The sequence below is a fragment of the Balaenoptera musculus genome, chromosome 13 (assembly GCF_009873245.2).
Source record: "Balaenoptera musculus isolate JJ_BM4_2016_0621 chromosome 13, mBalMus1.pri.v3, whole genome shotgun sequence".
Lineage (NCBI taxonomy): Eukaryota > Metazoa > Chordata > Mammalia > Artiodactyla > Balaenopteridae > Balaenoptera > Balaenoptera musculus.
Window position 1 is genome coordinate 8,033,324 of NC_045797.1, and position 20,775 is coordinate 8,054,098.

General features: G+C 50.7%; 1 protein-coding gene across 3 annotated transcripts in view; it reads left to right on the plus strand.

The window, feature by feature from the left end:
- Positions 1 to 20,775, plus strand: part of CRACDL (CRACD like) — a 125,590-nt gene that overhangs the window by 102,662 nt on the left and 2,153 nt on the right. For all 3 annotated transcript variants that reach the window (XM_036873894.1, XM_036873895.1, XM_036873896.1), the window contains 2 exons: positions 558 to 2,130; positions 20,001 to 20,173. In XM_036873894.1, the coding sequence (XP_036729789.1) occupies positions 558 to 2,130; positions 20,001 to 20,173 (1,746 nt within the window). The remainder of the gene's footprint in view (positions 1 to 557; positions 2,131 to 20,000; positions 20,174 to 20,775) is intronic.

A 20,775-nucleotide genomic window follows, 5' to 3' on the forward strand; every position in this document is an offset into this window, starting at 1 on the left:
GCAAGGAGGAAATAATAATCCTTTCCTCACTGGAGCTAATCAGGGAGTTAGTGAGATAACCGTGTCGAGCACAGAGCGTGGCAGACCTCGCTGTTGCTGGTCCCCTTCCCTTTGCTTCACTCTGTAGAGCAGTGTCCACTGGTTTCTAGCTTGGCCTCGGGAGCCTCAGGCAACATTTATTTTAACATTTATTTTAACTGTTTAACTGAGGCATAACGGCCTCAGTTCTGCTGAAAGCTGAACTTGGGAGGCAAGATTCCAAACAGACCAGTAAGGGAGGATTAAGAAAAGACAGCTGTGTGTGAATGTCCACTTGAGTGCCAGCTTTAGAGACATTCTGCTTCCCTTAAACCTAATTAAACCTTGAACAAAATGGGGAGGCCATAGGCTTTCTGGGGTTTTTTTCGGTTTTAAATTTATTTTTTCATTCAATTTAATTTTTTTGGGGGGGCTGCATTGTGTCTTTGCTTGCATCCAGGTTTTCTCTAGTTGCTGAGAGCGGGGGCTACTCTGTTCGTCCTAATGATGATGTCTTTTGCCCACTTTATTTCTCTTAGAGAGCGCAGTCCGAATCCCTGAGCGATCTGACGTGTACCCCAGAGGAGGAGGAATACGACGAGAAGCCGCTACCCAAAGTCAGCACGGAGGAGAAGCCCAGTTCTGGGCAGCAGGAGGGGGGACAGGACACAGGCGCCGAGCCTGGGGGGCAGGCGACCATGCTGCCACCTGCGGGGCTCCGTGCGCGGCGGGCGCGCCTGCAGCACTGCCCAGCGTTCACCGCCAGCACCGAGGAGGAGAACCCCCCGGGGGAGAACCCCTCCAGCCGTCTGGCCACCCCGGAGGTCATGGAGGTCACAGAGCCCGTGTGGAGCCCAGCCCCCCGCTCGGAGTCCCCGTCTTGGCCAGAAGGCTCTCCGCACCGTCACCCTAATCCCGACAGCGAAAGCCCGAGGGAGGCGCTGTCCCTGGAAACCCGGTGTCGCCCCGGCGGGGACACCGCGGACGAGGTGGTTTGTGCTTCGGGAGACGTCGAGGGTCGGTTATCTCCCTGCAATCCCGAGGGGGACACGACCCCTCCGGAGCCCGGCCCCATAGCCACCCCGGAGACGCCCTCTGGTCCCGACGGGCCAGACCACACCGGCCCGAAGGAGGTGCGGCTGACCCTGGACGCGCCGGGGCCCGAGGGCGCAGGGCCAGAAGCCCCCGCCCCCAGCCCGCCGGCCCCCAAGAGCTGCTTGAAGCACAAGGCCTCGGCTGCGACAGCGAACGCGAGCCTCGGCGCGGCGCCCTCACCGCCTGCCTCCGAGTCGCCTGCAGAGGAGCCCGCACCCCGATCCCTGGACCAGGAGGCGGCGCCCCCGGAGCCCCCCAGGGCCGAGCGGGAGGGGTCCCCCACGGAGGCGGCGGCGCCGGAGCGCAAGATGGAGCGAGGAGGCCGCGAGGCGCGGGCCGCCAAAAAGTTCTCGGTGTCGTCGGGCCGCGAGTGGCCGCGCGCGGGGGGCCGCCTGCTGGAGCCCCGAGGCCCCGCCGTCCGGCTGCCGCTTCTCAGGAGCGGTCCGGCCTGGAAGAGCGAGGCCGCCCTCGAGGACCTCCCGGCGCCCGCCGAGCCCCAGGCCCCGAAGCCCAGCCCTCGGAAGCCGCCCGCCCCGGCCGAGCGCGGCTCTCCGGACGCGGCCACTGCGGACCCCGGCCCAGCCGCCCGGGAGAGGCCCGCGGGCGGGGACGGAAGCCCCTTCCCCGTCAAGCTCCGCTCCACGTCTCTGTCCTTCAAACACAGAGAAGCGCCCTGCCCGGAGGGGAGGGGAATCAAGAGGTACAGCGCGGAGGTCAGGCTGGAGAAAGGAGGGCTGACCTTGCTCTCTAGGAACGACAAGGGTCCGCCCGGGACGGGCCCGGCCGCCCGAGGCGCCAGGTCTCCCAACGAGCCGGGGAAGGCGAAGACCCGGTCCGCCGAGCAGCTCAGCTCCAAGCCGCCCCTGCCCAGGAAGCCGCTGCTGCAGGCCCTCACCCTCCCCCAACTGCCCGCGCCCCCCGACGCCAGCCCCCGGGACCCCGAGAAGGTAGGGCCGCCCGCCGACCCCAGGAAGGAGAGCCAGGCAGCGGAGAGGAAGTCGCCCCACAGGGCAGCTGGTAAGAGGCCCGCGTGGAGCAGCCTGGGGAGGGTGTTTGCGAAGGGTCAGGGCCATGGGGAAGTCACGTCAGTTGGAATGTCTTGCTGGACGTCCGCGAGGTATTGATATATAAATGCATTGGGTAAAAACCTTGCTGGGGAACTGGAGGAAAAGTCAAAATTCCTGTTGGTACCACCAACATGTTTGATCAAGAGTTAGGAATAGAGACTGGGGAAGGGAAACAAATATCAGAGCTTTGTGTAAGTTCTGAGAAGTCAGGAAAATGTAGAAACTCATTTTGCAGCGTCTTCCGAGAGGAGCTGGGCCCCTCAGTGGATCACTCAGATGCTTCTTCCTCCAGAGGGGTATCCCTCCCGGGCAATGTGTGCTCATGGGTGGAGGCCCTCCTGGGCCTCGCCTGGTTCTTGGTTATAAATGAAGCATCTGGCTCCACTGTCACTTAGCATTATTCCGACCTTTCCCCCAAAGGAAGACTTTCATCCTGTTTAATAATAATCAGGATCACAGGGCCCAGCCTCACACAGGAAGAGTCCTATCTATTGGAGTCACGAGTCTTCGTAAAATCTGAGTTCTTCATCAGGTGGACCTGAACTGTCCCAAAAGGGAGATGGTGTTAAGATTGGGACAGAATGTAAGAATCTTGTAAAGCAACTGTCTTTTAAAATGAGTAGAGACAAAATAGATGACCTTTCTCTGTCTTTGACATTTGTCACTTTATATAGTGTTTCAGATGGAATCTGTTGGAAACGGGTATTTTCAGTGGTGCTAAAGAATCTCCCGTTGCTGGTTTCTTTTATTGATAGAAATCAGTGTACCAAAAATGGAACTAAGACATGCAAGTCGTGTGTGTGTGTGTGTGTGTGTGTGTGTGTGTGTGTGTGTGTGTGTGTGATGGGAGCACTAAGAAGAAATTTTCCATGGCAGATTTTATAAAACAACACAACTTTCAGGATATTTTAAGTGGCTGCTCTAAGTTCAGGACTCTGTTTAATCACTGAATAGTGGAACAGAGAGGAAATAGAACCCAGTTCTCTTAGGGACCCCCCACCTTAAAAGGAGGATGAAGGGCACACACAAAGACAGGTTTAAAGACATTCTAGTCTTTTGTGTCTTCTTCCTAGGAAGTTAGTAAAAGTGCAGTGTATAAAGGGCTCTAAATTCTTAAGGCGATACCCAAAGATGCAGGCGATTCCAGGGAGAAGTTTCGGGAAAACGCCCCCAGAAGAGCCGGCATGTGCAGCCTTCCTGATCCAGGCCGCTTGGCTCCGCTGTGATTTGCTGTTGCTGCTGCTGCTACATTAGGATAATCAGTGAGGGAACTTTGGGGGAGGTTCAAGCTGTAGCTGATTATTCACTCTGCAAATTTCCAGGTTATTGAAGCTATTATAGAGGGATTCAAAAAGCCATTGAAATAGCCAGGGCGGAGGAGGGTGCAGATAAAACCCCGACATCAGCACCATCCACCTTCGTGGGCTAGAGTTGAAGATGTCTCTCGCAGGCTTGCTGAACGAAGAGAACTTAAAGACAGGATACTCAGATTCATGGTCAGATCTGGAAAAGAAGCTTCAGAGGGCGATGCTTGACAGATTGATAATTTATAACTTCCTCAGCTTAAGCTGTGAGAGTCAGGCTTTGTTCACTGTCAACTGGCTGGAATGGTCTGTAGTTAGAGAGCTTCTGTTTTTTCTTTTGATTTGTAAAATACAATATAATATTTATTAACGGCTTTGCTTAAATAGAAGAGAATTGTGTTGTCCGACTAGCTTTATTAGCACTCCCTAAGCCACAGAAGTAACTGACTCAGATGAATTCTGGAGTGGAAGAATCTAGGTTGCTTTAGGGGGCAAGGGTAGTGATTTTCATTTCGATGCAAAGAGAGGAGATATTTCTTACATTCTGTTGGGAACCGACCCTCCCAGGGTGGATGGTATTTGAGGGACGGGAGCCAGGCAGGCTGGGGCTGCTGTCTGGTGCCCCCTGGGACCGTGGGGTCTGGGAGCTGTCTCCTGCAGGCCAGAGCAGAATCTCAGAGCCCCAGGCTCCCAGAGCCCATCAGTGAAGCAGCCTCCACCCCTTCCCCAGACCCTGGGTCTGCTTGTGGTTCAATTCGTTATTATTTCTGCTCTCGTCCTCATGGCTCCCAAATTATAGCAGCTGAAGGCAATTAAATTCATATAAAACATACAGAAAATAAAATGTTGTAATAACAGTATTACCCAGTTTTCCAGGAAGGCCTAATTATTGCTGTTTATTATCTCGTGGTGGCAGGTGCTTTTACCCAGAGCTCCCAGATGGGCTGCCATCGCCCCTGCCCCCCTTCCAGGGGTGAGCACCATAAAGCTGGGTTATAGAGGTGTCCCAGATGGGCACAGTTCCATCTCGGGGACTCCAGCTACTCTGTCCCAGCACTCCTGCTGCTTCCCCCACCTGCCCCTTACACCCTGTCTTCCTTCCTTGAAGGTGGAGAGACCCCGGGGGTGTGGGATTCGGGGAGGATAAGGTGGTTGTTGGCAATAAACAGAGGAGCCCAGCTTGCCGACCGGGCTGAGCCTCACAGGGCACCTTGGGGTGGTCGCTGTGAACCCAGTACATTTGTGCTCATTGCCTCAAAGGAGACCAACCAGTCTGCTCACTTGCCATAGAAGGTGAATGGCCCTGGCTTATCAGCCCTGTTCATGTGTGCAGACACTCCCCATCCTCCTGTTGGGCCAATCCGTCCCAGTCTAAATCACCAGTCTGGAAGCAGCTTCCTGCGCACCGGATTAGAACTGGAACAGGAAAAATGGTGAAATACACAAAACATAGAGAAAAAAGTAGTCGTCCGTAGGTCCACTCTCTGGATGTTATCCCTGTTGGCCTTCCTTCTAGTCTCCTGTGTGTGTGTGTGTGTGTGTGTGTGTGTGTGTGTGTGTGTGTGTGTTTTATTTGCTATGTAGTGGTGGACACTTGTTGGATATTTTGGAGAGAAGCTGGACAAAGCGCTGTTCTCACCAGGGGCCTCATTTGATAACCAGCCTCTGCCCCTAGTCCATGCTCGTTCCCTCCAGACCGGGCTGGTGATAGTGGCACACCAGGTCCTGGAGCCAGTCCCCACTCATTCATGCATATTCGTTCTTTCAACAAACATTGATGTACTCCTGCCGTGCACACTGCACTGTGCTGGCCCCAAAAGGTGGTCAGGAAGAGCACGCCAGCCTCGCTGTCTGGGAGCTTAGGGGCCTGGGGAGGCAGGTGGTGGCGACTGTAGGTAGATGCCCATCTTTCTTTGGATGGCAGGGAGATTTTCTGGAGGAAATGAGCTCAAAAAGACTGTCACCGTCTCTAACGACAAAGTTATTTCAGTGTATTCAAGTTCATTTGAGTAGAATACAAGGAGTTTGGTGGGATTTTGTGTTGGTTGTTTTTTTTTTTTTTGTATATAAAAAAATATATATATATACAGGTCTTTTATTCTTAAAGAAAAGCAACTTTGTTCACACCTGCCTTTCTTTTTAGCCTTATCCGTACCCTCATGGTCCCTTCCTGGCAAGTGTGGTCCACACCCTGGGCCTCCATTTCCCCGCCTTCCCTGTGCTCCTCAGACCGTGTACATCCGCTCATCCTTGCTTGCCTCCCAGTGGGATCACTCTCCTCGGCTAGGACACCCCCGTAGCAGAGCCCGTAGTGAAGCCACACCCCCTCAACAGTCATGCTGGTGGTCCTACTGGTTCCCTTCCCTCACCACTCTGCCCCTCAGGTGGTCCTGGTCATAAGAGTGCAGAGCAATGCAGAGGCTGAATCCCAGCTTTCTAGCCAGAGAATCTTGGGGTGTGAAAAACCACAGAAGGGAGACACCTGAGAAGGGTCCTTCACATACAGGTATGAAATCCTGGGCTTGGCCCTGAGATGCACCTGCAGATCAGCACAGAAGAACCTTTGAGAATTTTAACAGGACCAAGTCTCAACATAATACTCAAAATGTTTAGGATACAAACCAAAATTATTCAACCTACAGAGTACCATGAAAACCAAAAAAATTCTCAAAGAAAGAGGCAATCAACAAAGCATCAACCCTGAGATGATCCAAAGTTTGGAATTATTAGAGAAAGATGTTAAAGCAACTGTTATACCATGGTTCCAAGATGTAAGGGTGAGCACTCTTGAAACAAATGGAAAGATTCTCTGTAAACAAATAGAAGCTATTTTTTTTTTAAGTGGATTTTTTTTAATTAATTAATTTTATTTTTGGCTGTGTTGGGTCTTCGTTTCTGTGCAAGGGCTTTCTCTAGTTGTGGCAAGTGGGGGCCACTCTTCATCGCGGTGCGCGGGCCTCTCACTGTCGCGGCCTCTGTTGTTGCGGAGCACAGGCTCCAGACGCGCAGGCTCAGTAGTTATGGCTCACGGGCCTAGTTGCTCCGTGGCATGTGGGATCTTCCCAGACCAGAGCTCGAACCCGTGTCCTCTGCACTGGCAGGCAGATTCTCAACCACTGCGCCACCAGGGAAGCCTGAAGCTATTTTAAAAAGCCAAAGAGAAATTTTAGAACAGGAAAATATGATAACAGAAATTAAAAATTCATTGGAAGAGTTCACTAGGAGAATGGAGGTGTTAGAAGAAAGGGTCAGTGAACTTAAAGATAGATCGATAGAAAACATCCTGAACACAAAGAGAAAAAAAGATTTTTAAAAAAGCCTTGGGGGCCAGAGCAACAATATTAAAAAGTCTAACACTCATGTCATAGGAGTCCAAGAGAAGAGGAGAAACAGATTTGAATAGAAAAAAATATCTGAAGAAATAATGACTGAAAACTTCCTACATTTTGGAAAAACAAATTTACAGATCCACAGAGCTCAGGCAAATTACTTTTGCACCCTTATAGAAAATGTGGCCATATCGTTTGGTTTTACTTCACCTTTTCAACAAATGGTTGTGGAGCATGTGAACATCCATATGCAAAAACGTGAACTTTGACCAAAGTCTCACATCATATACAAAAATTAACTCAAAGGATTCACTGACTTGCAAGTAAAATGAGGGGACCTCCCTGTGGCTAAGACTCTGTGGCTAAGACTCTGTGCTCCCAATGCAGGGGGCCTGGGTTCAATCTCTGGTCAGGAAACTAGATCCCACATGCTGCAGCTAAGACCCAGTGCAGCCAAATAAATAAATAAATATATTTTTTAAAAAGGTAAAATGAAACTATAAAACTTGTAGGAACTTAGGAAAAAAATTTTGGAGCATAGGACTAGGCAAAGAGTTCTTAGACTTGACATCAAAGCATAATCCATGAAAGGAAAAATTGATGAATTGGACTTAAGAATTTAAAACTTTTGCTCTGCCAAAGACCCCATTAAGAGGATGAAAAGACAAGCTACGTGTTATGAGAAAATACCTGCAAGCCGTATATCCAGTGAAGGACTGATATCTAAAATATATAAAGTAGTCTCAAAACTCAACAGTACAAAACCAAAAATACATTAGAAAATGGGCGAAAGATATGAATAGATATTTCACCAGAGAGAATATACAGATGGCAGATAAGCACATGAAAGATACTCATCATCATTAACCATTAGAGAAACACCAGTAAAAACCCATAATGAGATACCATCACACGCATGTTAGAATGGCTAAAATTAAAAATGCTGATAATACCATGTGCCCAGGGGGTTGCGGGACAACTGGAATTCTCACGCATCGCTAGTGGAAATGCACAACAGTACAGTCACTTTGTTTTTGTTTTTTGTTTTTATTATTATTTATTTATTTATTTGGCTGTGCCAGGTCTTATTGCGGCCAGCAGGCTCCTTAATTGGGGCACACAAACTCTTAGTTGTGGCATGCATGTGGGATCTAGTTCCCTGACCAGGGATCAAACCTGGGCCCCCTGCATTGGGAGCGTGGAGGCTTAGCCACTGGACCACCAGGGAAGTCCCTGGTACAGTCACTTTGGAAAACAATTTGGCAGCTTCTTACAAAATTAAAAGTACACTTACCTTACAGCCCACCAATCCCACTTCTAGGTATTTATCCTAGATAAAGGAAAACTTAGGTTACACAAAAGCCTGAACACAAATGTTTATAGCAGCATTATTCATAATCATCAAAAACTAGACACAACCCAAATATCCCTCAACTGGCCAGTGGATAAACAACCCACACAATGGAATATTAGTCAGCAGTAAAAAGGAATGAACTGTTGACACACACGATAACGGATGGATCTTAAATGCATATGCCAAGTGAAAGTAGCCAGTCTCAAAAGATTATCAACTGTAGGATTCCATTTATATGATGTCTGAAAGAGGCAACAATACAGAGACAGAGCAGATCAGCAGATGTCAGGGTTTGGGAGTAGAGGTGGGGTCTAACTACAAAGGGGTAGTACCAGGGAATTTTGTGGGGTGTTGATATTGTTCTGCAGCCCATTTGTGATGGTTGTTAGAAGAATCTAAGCATGTGTTCAAACTCAGAACTGTACGACAGAAAAGATGAATTTCACTATACGTAAATTTTAAAATAATCTTTTAAATGGCACAAAAAATAAGTAGTAGCCTCCTTTCCACCCACCTCTGAACCTTTAATCGCCCACACACACACACACACACACACACACACTCACACAGAAGGAACCACACTAACAGATTCATCCCAGCTCTTTTCCCATGGCCATTGCGGTCATAGCTACATCAATGTTGATATATAGGCACAGCAGTCCTTTTTTAAAAATCACAGAAATGCATGTTGGCTTGCAATTAGATGTTTTCAGTCTACAATAAAGACTGGACGGACTTCCCTGGTGGTGCAGTGGTTGAGAATCTGCCTGCCAATGCAGGGGACACGGGTTCGAGCCCTGGTCTGGGAAGATCCCACATGCCGTGGAGCAACTAGGCCTGTGAGCCACAACTACTGAGCCTGCGTGTCTGGAGCCTGTGCTCCACAACGGGAGAGGCCGCGACAGTGAGAGGCCCGTGCACCGCGATGAAGAGTGGCCCCCACTTGCCGCAACTGGGGAAAGCCCTCGCACAGAAAGGAAGACCCAACACAGCCAAAAATAAATAAATTAATTAATAAATAAATTAAAAAAAAAAAAAAAGACTGGGCATCTTTTTTGATGAGAATGAGCCACTTGTCCTCATTCTTTTTAAGAGCTACAGAGTACATGTACCATATTTTATTTAGCCATTCCCCTACTGAAGGGAGTTCCAATTGTTTTGAGGTTTTTTTCCCTTTTGCTAACAGTGGTGCAGTCACCCTCCGTGTTCGTTTTAGCTCTGTGTATTCACACAGTTGTTTCTCCAGGCTAGATTCTTTTTTGTCTTCTTCTTTTTTTTTCTTTTTTGACTGCGCTCTGCGGCTTATGGGATCTTAGTTCCCCGACCAAGGATTGTACCCCGGCTCTTGGCAGTGAAAGTGTGGAGTCCCAACCACTGGATGGCCAGGGAATTCCATATCTAGGCTAGATTCTTAAAAGTGGGTTTTCTGGCTCACAGAGCTTGTGAAGTTTTAATTTAATAGACAACTTCAAATGATCCTCCGTAAAGGTTGTACCAGTTTACACTTCTAAGAGCAGAGTAGAGGCTATTTCTCCACCCCCTCATCAGCACTAGGTGTTATCAGTCTATTTTTAATTTCTTTTTTTTCAATCTGATGGTTGAAGAATGTCAGTCGTGTTTTACACCTTGGTCAGCAGGTCCTGGTCATCCTAATATGACATGTCTTTATCCTTGCCCCCTGCACCCAGGTCAGCCCTCAGCAACCTTTAACCTGACACCTGCAGCACCTCCTCCCCCCAGCTCTCCTCTCACCCTCTCTTCCCAAGTCGTGGGTCTAACCGCGGAGCTTTCCTCTTTAAAACGTCCCCATGCCTTCCCATTATATTTAGAATAAAATTCAAAGTCCTGTGTGAGGCATTTAAGGCTTCTTAGATTCTGGCCAAAATCAACATTTCTGCCTTCCCAAGTTCATCTGCCACTCCTTCCCTCCCTCTGATATCTCCAGCCCCACCCCTGCCACCAGGTCCCTGAGAACATCAGGGGCTTTGATATTGGCAGTGTCTGTGCCTGGGGGAGGGGCGGGGCTCCTGGCCTGCAGTGGGTGGCCCTCAGCCGAGTGTGTGTGACCAGGTGCTGGGACAAGGCTGGGAAGCAAGCCAGGCAGAGCTTGCAACCCAGAAGAGCCTGGGTTTGGAGGTTTGACTCCGAGGTCCACCCCTCAGGGGCTGTGGGATTCGGAGCCATTGAGTTTCTCAACCTCTGTGTCTTAACTTCCTCCTTTGTAAAATGAGGTTAGTAGTAACTCACGGGGCAGCAAGAGCATTTTCACTGCCAACCGTGATACAGTCTCACAGGGTACAAGTCATACTTCCCTAAGGAGGTACCGAAACCTCCTCTGGGCGGCGGAGACCAGCGTGTGAGCGTGGGACTCTCCTGTCCCGGTTCTGCTGAAGGCACCGCTGCATAGATGTGAGACCCCAGAGAGAACGTGTGCAGAATACTGTGGGAGTCACGGACCACCACCACCTCCCTGAGTGTACACAGGGGTCCTAAGAGGGGAGAGGAAGAGAGAGCGTTTGCAGGGGTCACAGCTGCAGTTCTGTGAGTCCTCAGCTCAACAGGGTGGCACCAGGGGAGCCTCCCTCATCCCGAGGGGGCCTCCCACGGGACAGGGACGGGGCGCAGGGACTCTGGGGACAGGAGCCGGTGTGGGTGGAGGGGAGCTGAGCTAGCCGGGGAGGGTGGGCGGTGGGTGGGCATCTCTCAGAGTCAGTTTGGGACTCTGCCAGATGCACCCAGGACACAGCCCACCCGGACAGTGGCAGGCGCCAGTCACAGGAGAGCTCTGCCTGCCCCCCACCCCCTCCTTCCCAGACCCCCAGCCCCTGGGAAAGGACCCCCCCCGCCCCCAGCTCAGACGCCCTGCATTCAGGGGGGCAGGAGACAACGCTGACTCAGCCCAGAGGTGACGCCGTGTTCTGAAATGACCGCAGTAAAACTTAGGCCAAAAGACTTGCCCAGAGGCACCTGGCATGTGACCCGGGGGGCTGGGGGGAAGCGGCGTTTGGGGCCGTGTAGACCACCTTTGCGTCCAGTGTCTTCATTGTAATGCTCTGTGGTGGGGGGAGGTATCAACGGGGGGTGGCTGTGTGCTCCGGAGGACACGTGGCAGTATCTGGAGACATGGTCGAATGTCACAACTACAGTGCGAGGAAGGGAGATACCACCAGCATCTAGTGGGAGGAGGCTAAACGTCCTACAGTGCACAGGACAGGCCCCCAGCGCCCCCCAGCAGAGAATTATCCAGCCCCAAGCCTCGGTAGTGCCAGGGTGAGTAACGGTTGCTTGTCACTCCGTGATAAGCAATGATGGGAGGGCATGACGTGTGGGAAAGTTGTGGGGTCATTCACCTTAATATGATACGGTGTGCCATGTAGTGAATGAAGGTTAGGGATCCAGAGGCCTGTGTCCAATGCCCCCTTGGTGACACATTGGCCATGTCACCTTGAGCAAGTCCTCTACACAGTGAGGCTCTGTGTTTCCATCTCTGAAATGGGGATTGAAAGTATTCTACGTTACAAGGCGAGTTGTGAGGGTCATTATGAATATGATACTGCTCTGAAAACTGAGACCTAGTAACCCTTAGCTGTTAACGTTTCTTGAGTGATGAATCGGGGAAAGGTCCCTACCTGTCTGGGGTTGGGAGGGGGAGGTGTAATAGAGGAGGGCAGATCCCAGCTCCGTGGACAAGAGCCATCCCTCCACTGATTGGCCACTCGAGACAGAATTCCACTTGAGACAGAATTCCAGCTGTTCCTGGAGACCCACCAGGAATCCAAGGTGGGGGTGACTGTTTACATTCTGAATTGTAGGAGGATGCCGTGTAATATAATAATTTCACTACTCTTCCTCCTTTGCTGAGCTCAAAGTTATTTTCGAATTACCGTGCCTTTCCATCCCCATGTGCTTCTAAGGTCCCAGTTATATCACCTGGCAGGTAATGGAGACCAGCTGTCTCTGTGCTCAGAGAAGGACTTTGGTCATTGCCTTCTCCTTGGAGGTGGTCTTAATTGCACACACAGTGGTGGGTGAGCGAATGGACTTTCAATCCAAGCTCCTCCATCACAACTCTGTGCCCTTGGAGCCTGTCGCTGGCTTCCTGGTCACCACCGTGAGGTGCGGGGTTCAGGCTGGACCCTGGGACAAGGTCTGCCAGCCTTCACATGCTGAGGCCCAGGCTTAGCCCCTGAACTCAAGCAAAGAGCCTGGCCAAGTGTCTGACCCTTGGGCCCCACCCCCAGTACACGCGTCTGCCCGTGATCAGATGCCCGGCCCTGCACATCCAAATCAGGCCAATGAGTAGGTCAAGGGAAGGTAGGTTTCAGGGGAGCTGGGGTGACGAGGTCCCAGCAGTGCCTCCTGACTTAGGAGGAGGGAAAGGGGTGAGGACCGTTTAGCCCTGGTGGCCGAGAAAGAGGCTCTCAGATGCAGTGGCTCTCCTCCCTGAGAGCTGCATTTTGCCACTGAGTTTAGAGAGGCAGGTTCTCTGCCCTTGCTGATCTGTGGTCTTATTTAGGAGAGGAAATGGAAGCAGGAAGAGGGATTCAGGGTAAGCCATTGGAGAATGGAAGAGCAAGAGTAGGGGGGTGGAGGGCAGCAGTCGAAAAAGCAGGTGGTCCCAGAACTCCAGGTGCATGGAGGCCCGAAGGGAAGTGAAGAGGATGGGAAGGGAGCTAGATCCTTCTCCAGGTCACTATCCAAGCACCGCCTGAGTTGTGATTATCTTAGAGTGGCTTTTGTGTTTTGGTTTTGGTTTTTTGCTTTTGATTGGAGAATGATATACATGCAGAGACGGGCACGTGCTGCTCAATGAATTTTCAGACACGGAACACACTCCAGACCAAGAAACAGAATGAGACCAGTGCCCGGAGGCCCCTCGGTGCCCCTTCCAGTGGGCTCTGGAGCTCATTCCTGGACCGTGGCCGCGTGTCAGCAGTGGAAGGACCCCTCTGTCCCTGGTGGCTCTGGTAGGAGAGCCTGCGCGCCTGCGCTGGAGGGGTGCACTGGGTTACAGACATCCTTCCTCTCTGTAGACTCAGCATCTCCCACGGGGCCTGTGCTCACCCAGTACAGTTGATTCTTGTTTTTCACGGTAGCTGCATTCTATAAAGTCACCGCAACACTGAATTAGCGAGTCATGAACCATCGCTCCAGGGGGAATAAAGGGTTAGGTTCCTGTGAGCACGCAATCACAACATTTTTCTCAAGTGATTGATACATAACCTTGTTTTATGCGTGTTTCTGTTTAAAGGCAGCTTATTTAATATGTATTGTTGATTCATGAGCATCCAACTCCCAGCCAACAGCAGTATAACTCACACCTGAATGAAACTCATCTGACACACGTATCTTCTCCATAACACACACCACTGCCTTCTCGTGCTTATGGGCACCAGACAGCACTTCAGTAGATATGCGGGATATTTTTGACAGTAAAATCACCAAGAAAAAACACAAAAGTGCAAAAAATGTGACCCTAAGTACACTGTGAAAGGACCCTTGTTTACAGCCTGAGAGCAGAAACATGAAAGAAGCATCCCCTTGTTCCACATCCGCTGGGAACGTGTTCATCCCAGGACTCAAAGTTTTCATTGCTCTGTGCACGTCTGCAAATGACCATGAAGGGTCAGGACTATTGATTTTTGGGGTTATAAATACGTTTTAGCGAGTAGGCGAATTGTCAAATACAGAATTCCTGAGCGAGGGCTGACTGTGTTTGTTGGATGAACAGAGGAAGGAATGGTAGGTTTCCTTCGGAGGTGGAGCTAGGACACAGACGCGTCGCAATTATTAAAAATGGGGGCTTTCTCTGCCAGAAACCCTTTCTCATTCTTAAAATGCTCGGCACGGCTTTACAAATGCTCACATGAGCATTAAAAGCCCAATTCTCTGGTAGCATCGCACGGCCTGGCTCACAGCCAGAACCGATACAGAGCGACGGCAGACTTTGCCAGCTTGTATAGATCAGGAGCTGTCCCTGTAAGGTGAGACTGACAGTAGATCAATAAATACTTTTTAAAAAACCTTCAACTTTCATACAGGGAGCCCACGGTGTCGGTGAGGCCCATGTGTCCCCAGGGTCCCCTTCCCCCGCCCCAGCGGTCCCCTTAGTGTCTCTCCGGGCACACGGTCACCTCCGTGTAAACCAGGGTGATGGCAGAGGGGCTGGAGGGGAGACAGAAACAGGGGACGGCTCTGGCCTCAGCTCGTTGACACGAATGCTGGTGAGGCTTGCACTTCAGAGCAGCAATCTTAGCAAACTCGGGCCCCTCCTTCCACAGAGAACATTGTGAGGAGCTGGGAATGAGCTGTGGATATGCGTTTTTTTTTTTTTTTTTTGGATATGCGTTTTTAAGATGACAACGTAACAAAAGAGATTCGAAGCTGTGTGCCAGGGTGTTGACATAGCTTTGTTGGGCTGTGTTGATTTATGAAGAACTTTTTTCTCCTCCTTTCTACTTCTGCTTTCTGAATTTGTACATTGTGCATGTGTATTTTTACGAACATGAAAGATATTTTATGAAAGGAAAAAGATTCTTTAAAATTGCTGCTCCAGAAGCGGCAGCATCTACCAAATGTTTACGAGGTGTAAGAAGCCTGCCGTCCTACTGTGTGTTAGCTTAGGGCGGAGTATCTGCTTTATTTTCTTAGCCAGAGGGCAAGAAATGGTGGTGGTTTACACTGTACAGCTCATTGCCTCTCACTCAGAAGACGGTGTTCTTTTTTTTTTTTTTTTAAGTTATTTTTTCAAGTATAGTTGATTTACAATGTTGTGTTAATTTCTACTGTACAGCAGAGTGATTCAGTTATACATTTATATACATTCTTTTTCATATTCTTTTCCATTGTGGTTTATCACAGGATTTTGAATGTAGTCCCCTTTGCTATACAGTAGGACCTTGTTGTTTATCCATTCTATATATAATAGTTTGCATCTGTTAACCCCAATCTCCCACTCCATCCCTCCACCACCCCTTGGCAACCACAAGTCTGTTCTCTATGTCTGTGAGTCTGTTTCTGTTTCATTGATAAGTTCATTTGTGTCATATTTTAGATTCCACGTATAAGTAATATCATATGTTATTTGTCTTTCTGACTTACTTCACTTAGTATGATAACCTCTAGGTCCATCCATGTCACTGCAAATGGCATTATTTCATTCTTTTTTATGGCTGAGTAGTGTTCTGTTGTGTACATACACCACATCTTCTTTATCCGTTCCTCTGTCGATGGACACCTAGGTTGTTTCCACGAGGAGACGGTGTTCTTGACGAGTCCCAGCTGTGTCCTGGCTGTCACCTGGGGTGTAGACCCCTGTTAGAGTCCCACCCTCGGGGTCCCCAGCCTCCTCTCCGCACTCGCTGTAGGCACCCTGCCTATGCCCTGTTCCGTACAACTTTCTCCAGTGAGTTGTAAAATACTCTTTTTGGCTCATATGGGTCATCCAACTGCATGGCATAGGAATTCATCAGAGCTGTGTCAGTGCCGTCATGGTCAGAGTGACACCAGTGCCAGGAGCCCGACACTGAGCCCCCCGGGGGCCGGGGAGCCAGCTGGAGCGCTGAGATGCCGGGGCCGCCTTGGCCTCGCACAGCCAGTCACCATTTGCCTCTGATTTAAAGCCCAGGATGGAAATGTTGTCTCCATGTACACTTAGTCTTGACTGAAACATTAGAATATCTTGTTGACTCAAGTAGTGAGTTTCAACCCCTAGTCAAAGCCCTCTCTCCGGTCTCCCTGTGGTGCAGCAAAGGCCAGCACGTGCTGCGTATTGCTGGGAGGACCGTGTGGCCAGACATCTGGGGCCAAAAGAGAGCAGAGGGCATGACCAGCCACTGAGCCTGAAGGAAAGATCTAAGAGGAAGTGAAAGGACCCCTTTAAGAAAAGTCCAGAAAGACAGATTATGAGGACTCTCTGGAACGAGGGATGGGAAATGCAGACTTTCTGTAAAATATGCAGCCACCCAGCCTGCCTTCTGTGTGCCGGGCAGTCACTGGGTTCTCTGGACAAGAAATAAAATGTAAAATTACATTGTAGATAAGCTAATATTAGAACAGCACTTGGTATGTAGTCTCTGCCGTGTGTTTGTTTAGTAAATAAGTTCTAATGACCAGAAGCATATGTCAGGGCTTACCTGGTGGCGCAGTGGTTAAGAATCTGCCTGCCAATGCAGGAGACACGGGTTCGAGCCCTGGTCTAGGAAGATCCCACATGCCACGGAGCAACTAAGCCCGTGAGCCACAACTACTGAGCCTGCGCTCTAGAGCCCATGAGCCACAACTACTGAGCCTGCGCACCTAGAGCCTGTGCACCACAAGGAAGAGTAGCCCCCGCTCGCCACAACTGGAGAAAGCCCAGGCGCAGCAACGAAGACCCAAAGCAGCCAAAAATAAATAAATAAATTAAAAAAATAATAACAAAAGCATATGTCAGTGGGGTGGACGGTCAGCTGGCAGATGTGTTGGGGCAAATGTCTCAAGAGAGTTCCAGAGGATTAGGAGGGAGAGCATGTCCAGCTAGGTGACCAGAACAGGCTTCATAGAGGAAATGGCATCCGGGTGCCGACTTGGTGGACGTGAGGGGGTGATCCTGGTGCCAGAGTCCAACTGCAACCGAAAGTGGGGCCCGGCTGCTCGCCTCTCAAAAGCCATTAAAGAGGCCAGGTTGGTGGAAAGGAAAGTTTGCTTTATTTTGGATGCCGGCAACTGGGGTGGGGGGCACCTGTCCAAAGGCCGACTCCCCCCCACTGACAGTCAGGGGGCAAGAGCCGTCATAGACAGAGCGCAGGGGCTACACGCAGAAACAGCACAGGCAGCTCTGACGTCATCGAGAAATTGGTCATCAGTGGTCTGACCAGCGTCATCTTGATTGTTTTAGGTACAGTTAATCTTTAGTTTCGGGGTCGGTTTGTTTCCCTGTCTTTGAGGCCAGTTCTTGGAATTGTGGCAGCTTGTGTCATGGAACTTCTTCCACCTGGTGAGGGTTTCAGTATCTATAAGACAGCTCACAGGAGATGGCTCAGAATATTATCTATAGCCCTTGAGGAGGAACTAAAGGTCCTTGACTTTGCTTACTGACTCAGCTATTATTATTTGGTCTCCTTTGACTGTTATGCTTTGTTTCTGCATTTTCTCACTTCTTGGATTAAACTTATTCTTTGGCTAAAGGTTTTCCACAGACAAAAGACAGGCGGAGGACATGGGGGGCAAGCACCACAGGGCCCTGATCCGTTTCACAGCCTCTCCTGGACCGTGGCCACAGCCTCCCTCCTCATCCCCTGCCTCCAGCCCGCTGTCCCCCTACTCAGACTTACTCCTCACGCAGCCTCCAGAGTATACCCAGGGTTTAAAGCCCTGTGGCTCCCCGTTATAGACAAGAAAAAGGCCAGGAAGACCCCCTCAGTTGGCCTAGCCTGCGTTTCAGCCCCTCTGGGCCAGCCTGCTGGCAGTTCTGCCTTCTGCCCCCTCCACCTGGGAGGCCTTTCCTTACCCCTCTGCTCAGCCTAGAAGGTTCCTTCTCCAGGTCCCAACCCCAGACAGCATCCTCAGGTCCTACCCACCGGTGTTACCCTGTGTCTACACAACACGTTGTGAAGTGTAGCATTTTCCAGTTTCCGTTGAGTGACTTGTTTTTGCTTCGTCTCCTCCACTGGACTTGGAGCTCTTTGAAGGAACAGGTAATTTTTTCACCTTAGCATTTAACACAATCCTGCCCATAGCAAACAATGAGTGAATGAATGAATGGGAGGGAGGAAGAAAGGAAGGCGGACGGGGAGTAGAAATGCTGGGCTCTGGCTAAGAATAGACGTAGGGCTGGATTACACATTTGGAAGCAATCTGAGCAAATCTGAGTGTTGAAGGTCAGGAGTGGAACAGAGAACATTTGGGGAAGAAGAGAAAAAGGCTGAGGGTTGGGAACAAGGAGGAATTCCAGGTTTAGGAGCAAGAGTCCAGCAGGGACCTGCAGAGGGGATGCCCAAGGTGGACAGGCCTCCAGGATGGGTTATATGGCCACATCCGAGCTTCAGGGGTAAAGTAGCCGGAGGATGGGAGAGTCCCCTGATCTGTGGTCCAGTGGTTGGATGGATGGAGAGCGTGGCGCTCACGTTGTGTCAGGATCCAGGATTAGCTGAAGAGACACGGGCAGAAGCCATTGGAGTTGAGGGCAGAGGAGGGTCGAGAATGGGGCTCCAAGGGGTGGCGAGGCTCCTGGAGATGGTTTTTTTTTTTTTTTTTTTTTGAGCTGTGGGAGACCCAAGTGTTTTGCAAAGCAACGGGGAAGTGGTCAGCAGCCAGGGAGAGCCTGAGAGGCCGGAGGGGACAAGGGGTAAGTTGAGGAGACGGAGCAGGCAGGGTTTGCAGGGGCCAAGAACAGGTCAGTGCACGTGAAGCCCAGGGTTGTTCTCCACCTGCCGGGAGGCCGAAGCTCGCAGGGCAGTGGCTCTGTCCCTCGCCCCTCCTTGGTGACCAGGGGACTGGCAGAAGAGGACTCCACGTTGAACTGGAGGCGGAACCCAAACCAAATAGAGTAAAATTCTAAACATACCAGAGCAAGGGGTGGCATCTGTCAGGCCACAAAGAATGAGGACGCTGACTCGCCCTGGCCGTCCTCGCGAGTGGCTGTGACCCGGGTGTGGCCCGTACCTGCTGGCGGGGCTGCCCTGTGGACACGGGAAGCAGGAAGGAGCCGGGTGGGGTTGGAGGTAACCATCCACTTGCTTTGTGGGCTGGCTGGCAAATATTCAGAGAGGACAGCTCATGGGGAACCCTTGGATTCAGGGTGCTTTCCAGAGACCTCTGAGAAGCCACTTATTGAATCATTCTGTTTCCTTGAGAAAAACAAACTGGCTTCTTTTTTCTGTTGATGAAGATAATAAATTCTCATCATAGAAAATATGAAAATACAGAAGAGTCGAAAAACAAGGGAAGGGGGGGAATGACCCACAGTTTTACCGCCCAAAATAAGCACTGTGAACATGGAAGGAAATTCAGCAAAATGTTTTGGTTTTTTTTTTTTTTTAATTAATTAATTTATTTATTTATTTATGGCTGTGTTGGGTCTTCGTTTCTGTGCGAGGGCTTTCTCTAGTTGCGGCAAGTGGGGGCCACTCTTCATCGCGGTGCGCGGGCCTCTCACTATCGCAGCCTCTCTTGTTGCGGAGCACAGGCTCCAGACGCGCAGGCTCAGCAACTGTGGCTCACGGGCCTAGTCGCTCCGGGGCATATGGGATCTTCCCAGACCAGGGCTCGAACCCGTGTCCCCTGCATTGGCAGGCAGATTCTCAACCACTGCGCCACCAGGGAAGCCCAAATGTTTTGGTTTTAAAGGCATTATTTCTCTTCTCTCCCGAACATCAAGGAAAACAGCCACGGCTTACTTTTGGTGTCAGTCTCCACAAGGGAAGGTTGTGCTTATAATTTCTAAAAGAAAAGAGAAGAAGAACGTTCCAAGTAAACCGGGTGTTGGGTAGTATGTACTGGTCCAGAGTGACAGGCCTATATTAAAGAAACCTGACCTATTTATGTACTAACTCTTATCTCATTCTCTAAGGTATCCCATAGGAGGAAGGTGACTTTAAAATGTGTGTATAGAAGCAGTTGCATTAGATTCTTTGTGGCTCAGACTGGAGGAGCATAATCTCTTTGATTCACCTTTAACTGAGAAAACAAAGTCCCAGAAAACAAAGTACTAGTGTCACCAGAGAGGCTCCCAGACCTCCTTCCCTGCCACTGTCTCCCAGAGCCCCTGTGCCGTGCTCTCTGGGAGGGAGAAGCCACAGGGGGGCTGAAGGTGACCAGGATTGTTTTGCATAACCTGTGTCTTTACCCACAGAGAAGGCAGCAGGGCCTGGGACCGACGGCCAGCCCGCGCCGCCCTGGATCACCGCTGGGCGGCAGAAGCGGCGAGGGGCCCCGGAGCAGCCACCCAGCCAGGAAGACAAGCCTGGGGCCCGGACCTTGAAGTCTGACACAGGAAGGCCAGCCAGGGCGCCCGAGAGAACCCAGGTGCTTAGAGCAAACATTCCCTGTCCCTGTGGATGGGAGAGCCCCCGGCGGGGCTGGGACCCGGGACCCCGTGATGGCCTCATGTCCTGCACGGTCATTACAGGGACCGTCGCCTGTGGTGACTGCTGCTGTCTGCCCTGTGCGTGTGCTGGGCGGCTAGGGCGTCAGAGAAGCCGTGAATCACTCAGGCAGTGGAGAACAGCCCTCTGCTCCCGGCCTCCTCGGCAACGCAGCTCAGCATCTGGAGAGCTGGACCGGGGTTAAAATAACTTCTCAGTTGGACGCTAGGCGACCATGTCAACAGCTCCATCTCGACTCATTTTGCAATAATGACCGAGTTCTGCTTTTGCTGCTACGCTGGCCACCCGCTGGGGTCCTTATTCCTCACCTAGGACTGCAGGTCTGGAACCTGGGGCTCCCTTTTACACTCCGGACTGAAAACAGCGTTATCAAACCCAAACGACTGCGCTTAGAAGCAGGCTGAGACTCACAGCTTTTGTGTTCCCCCAGTTGCCATGGTAAATCCCAAAGCACATTTCAGCCGTGCGGGGAAGTGAGCCTGAGCCAGCAGTAGAACCTGCTTCTCTCCATTTTAACCAAAA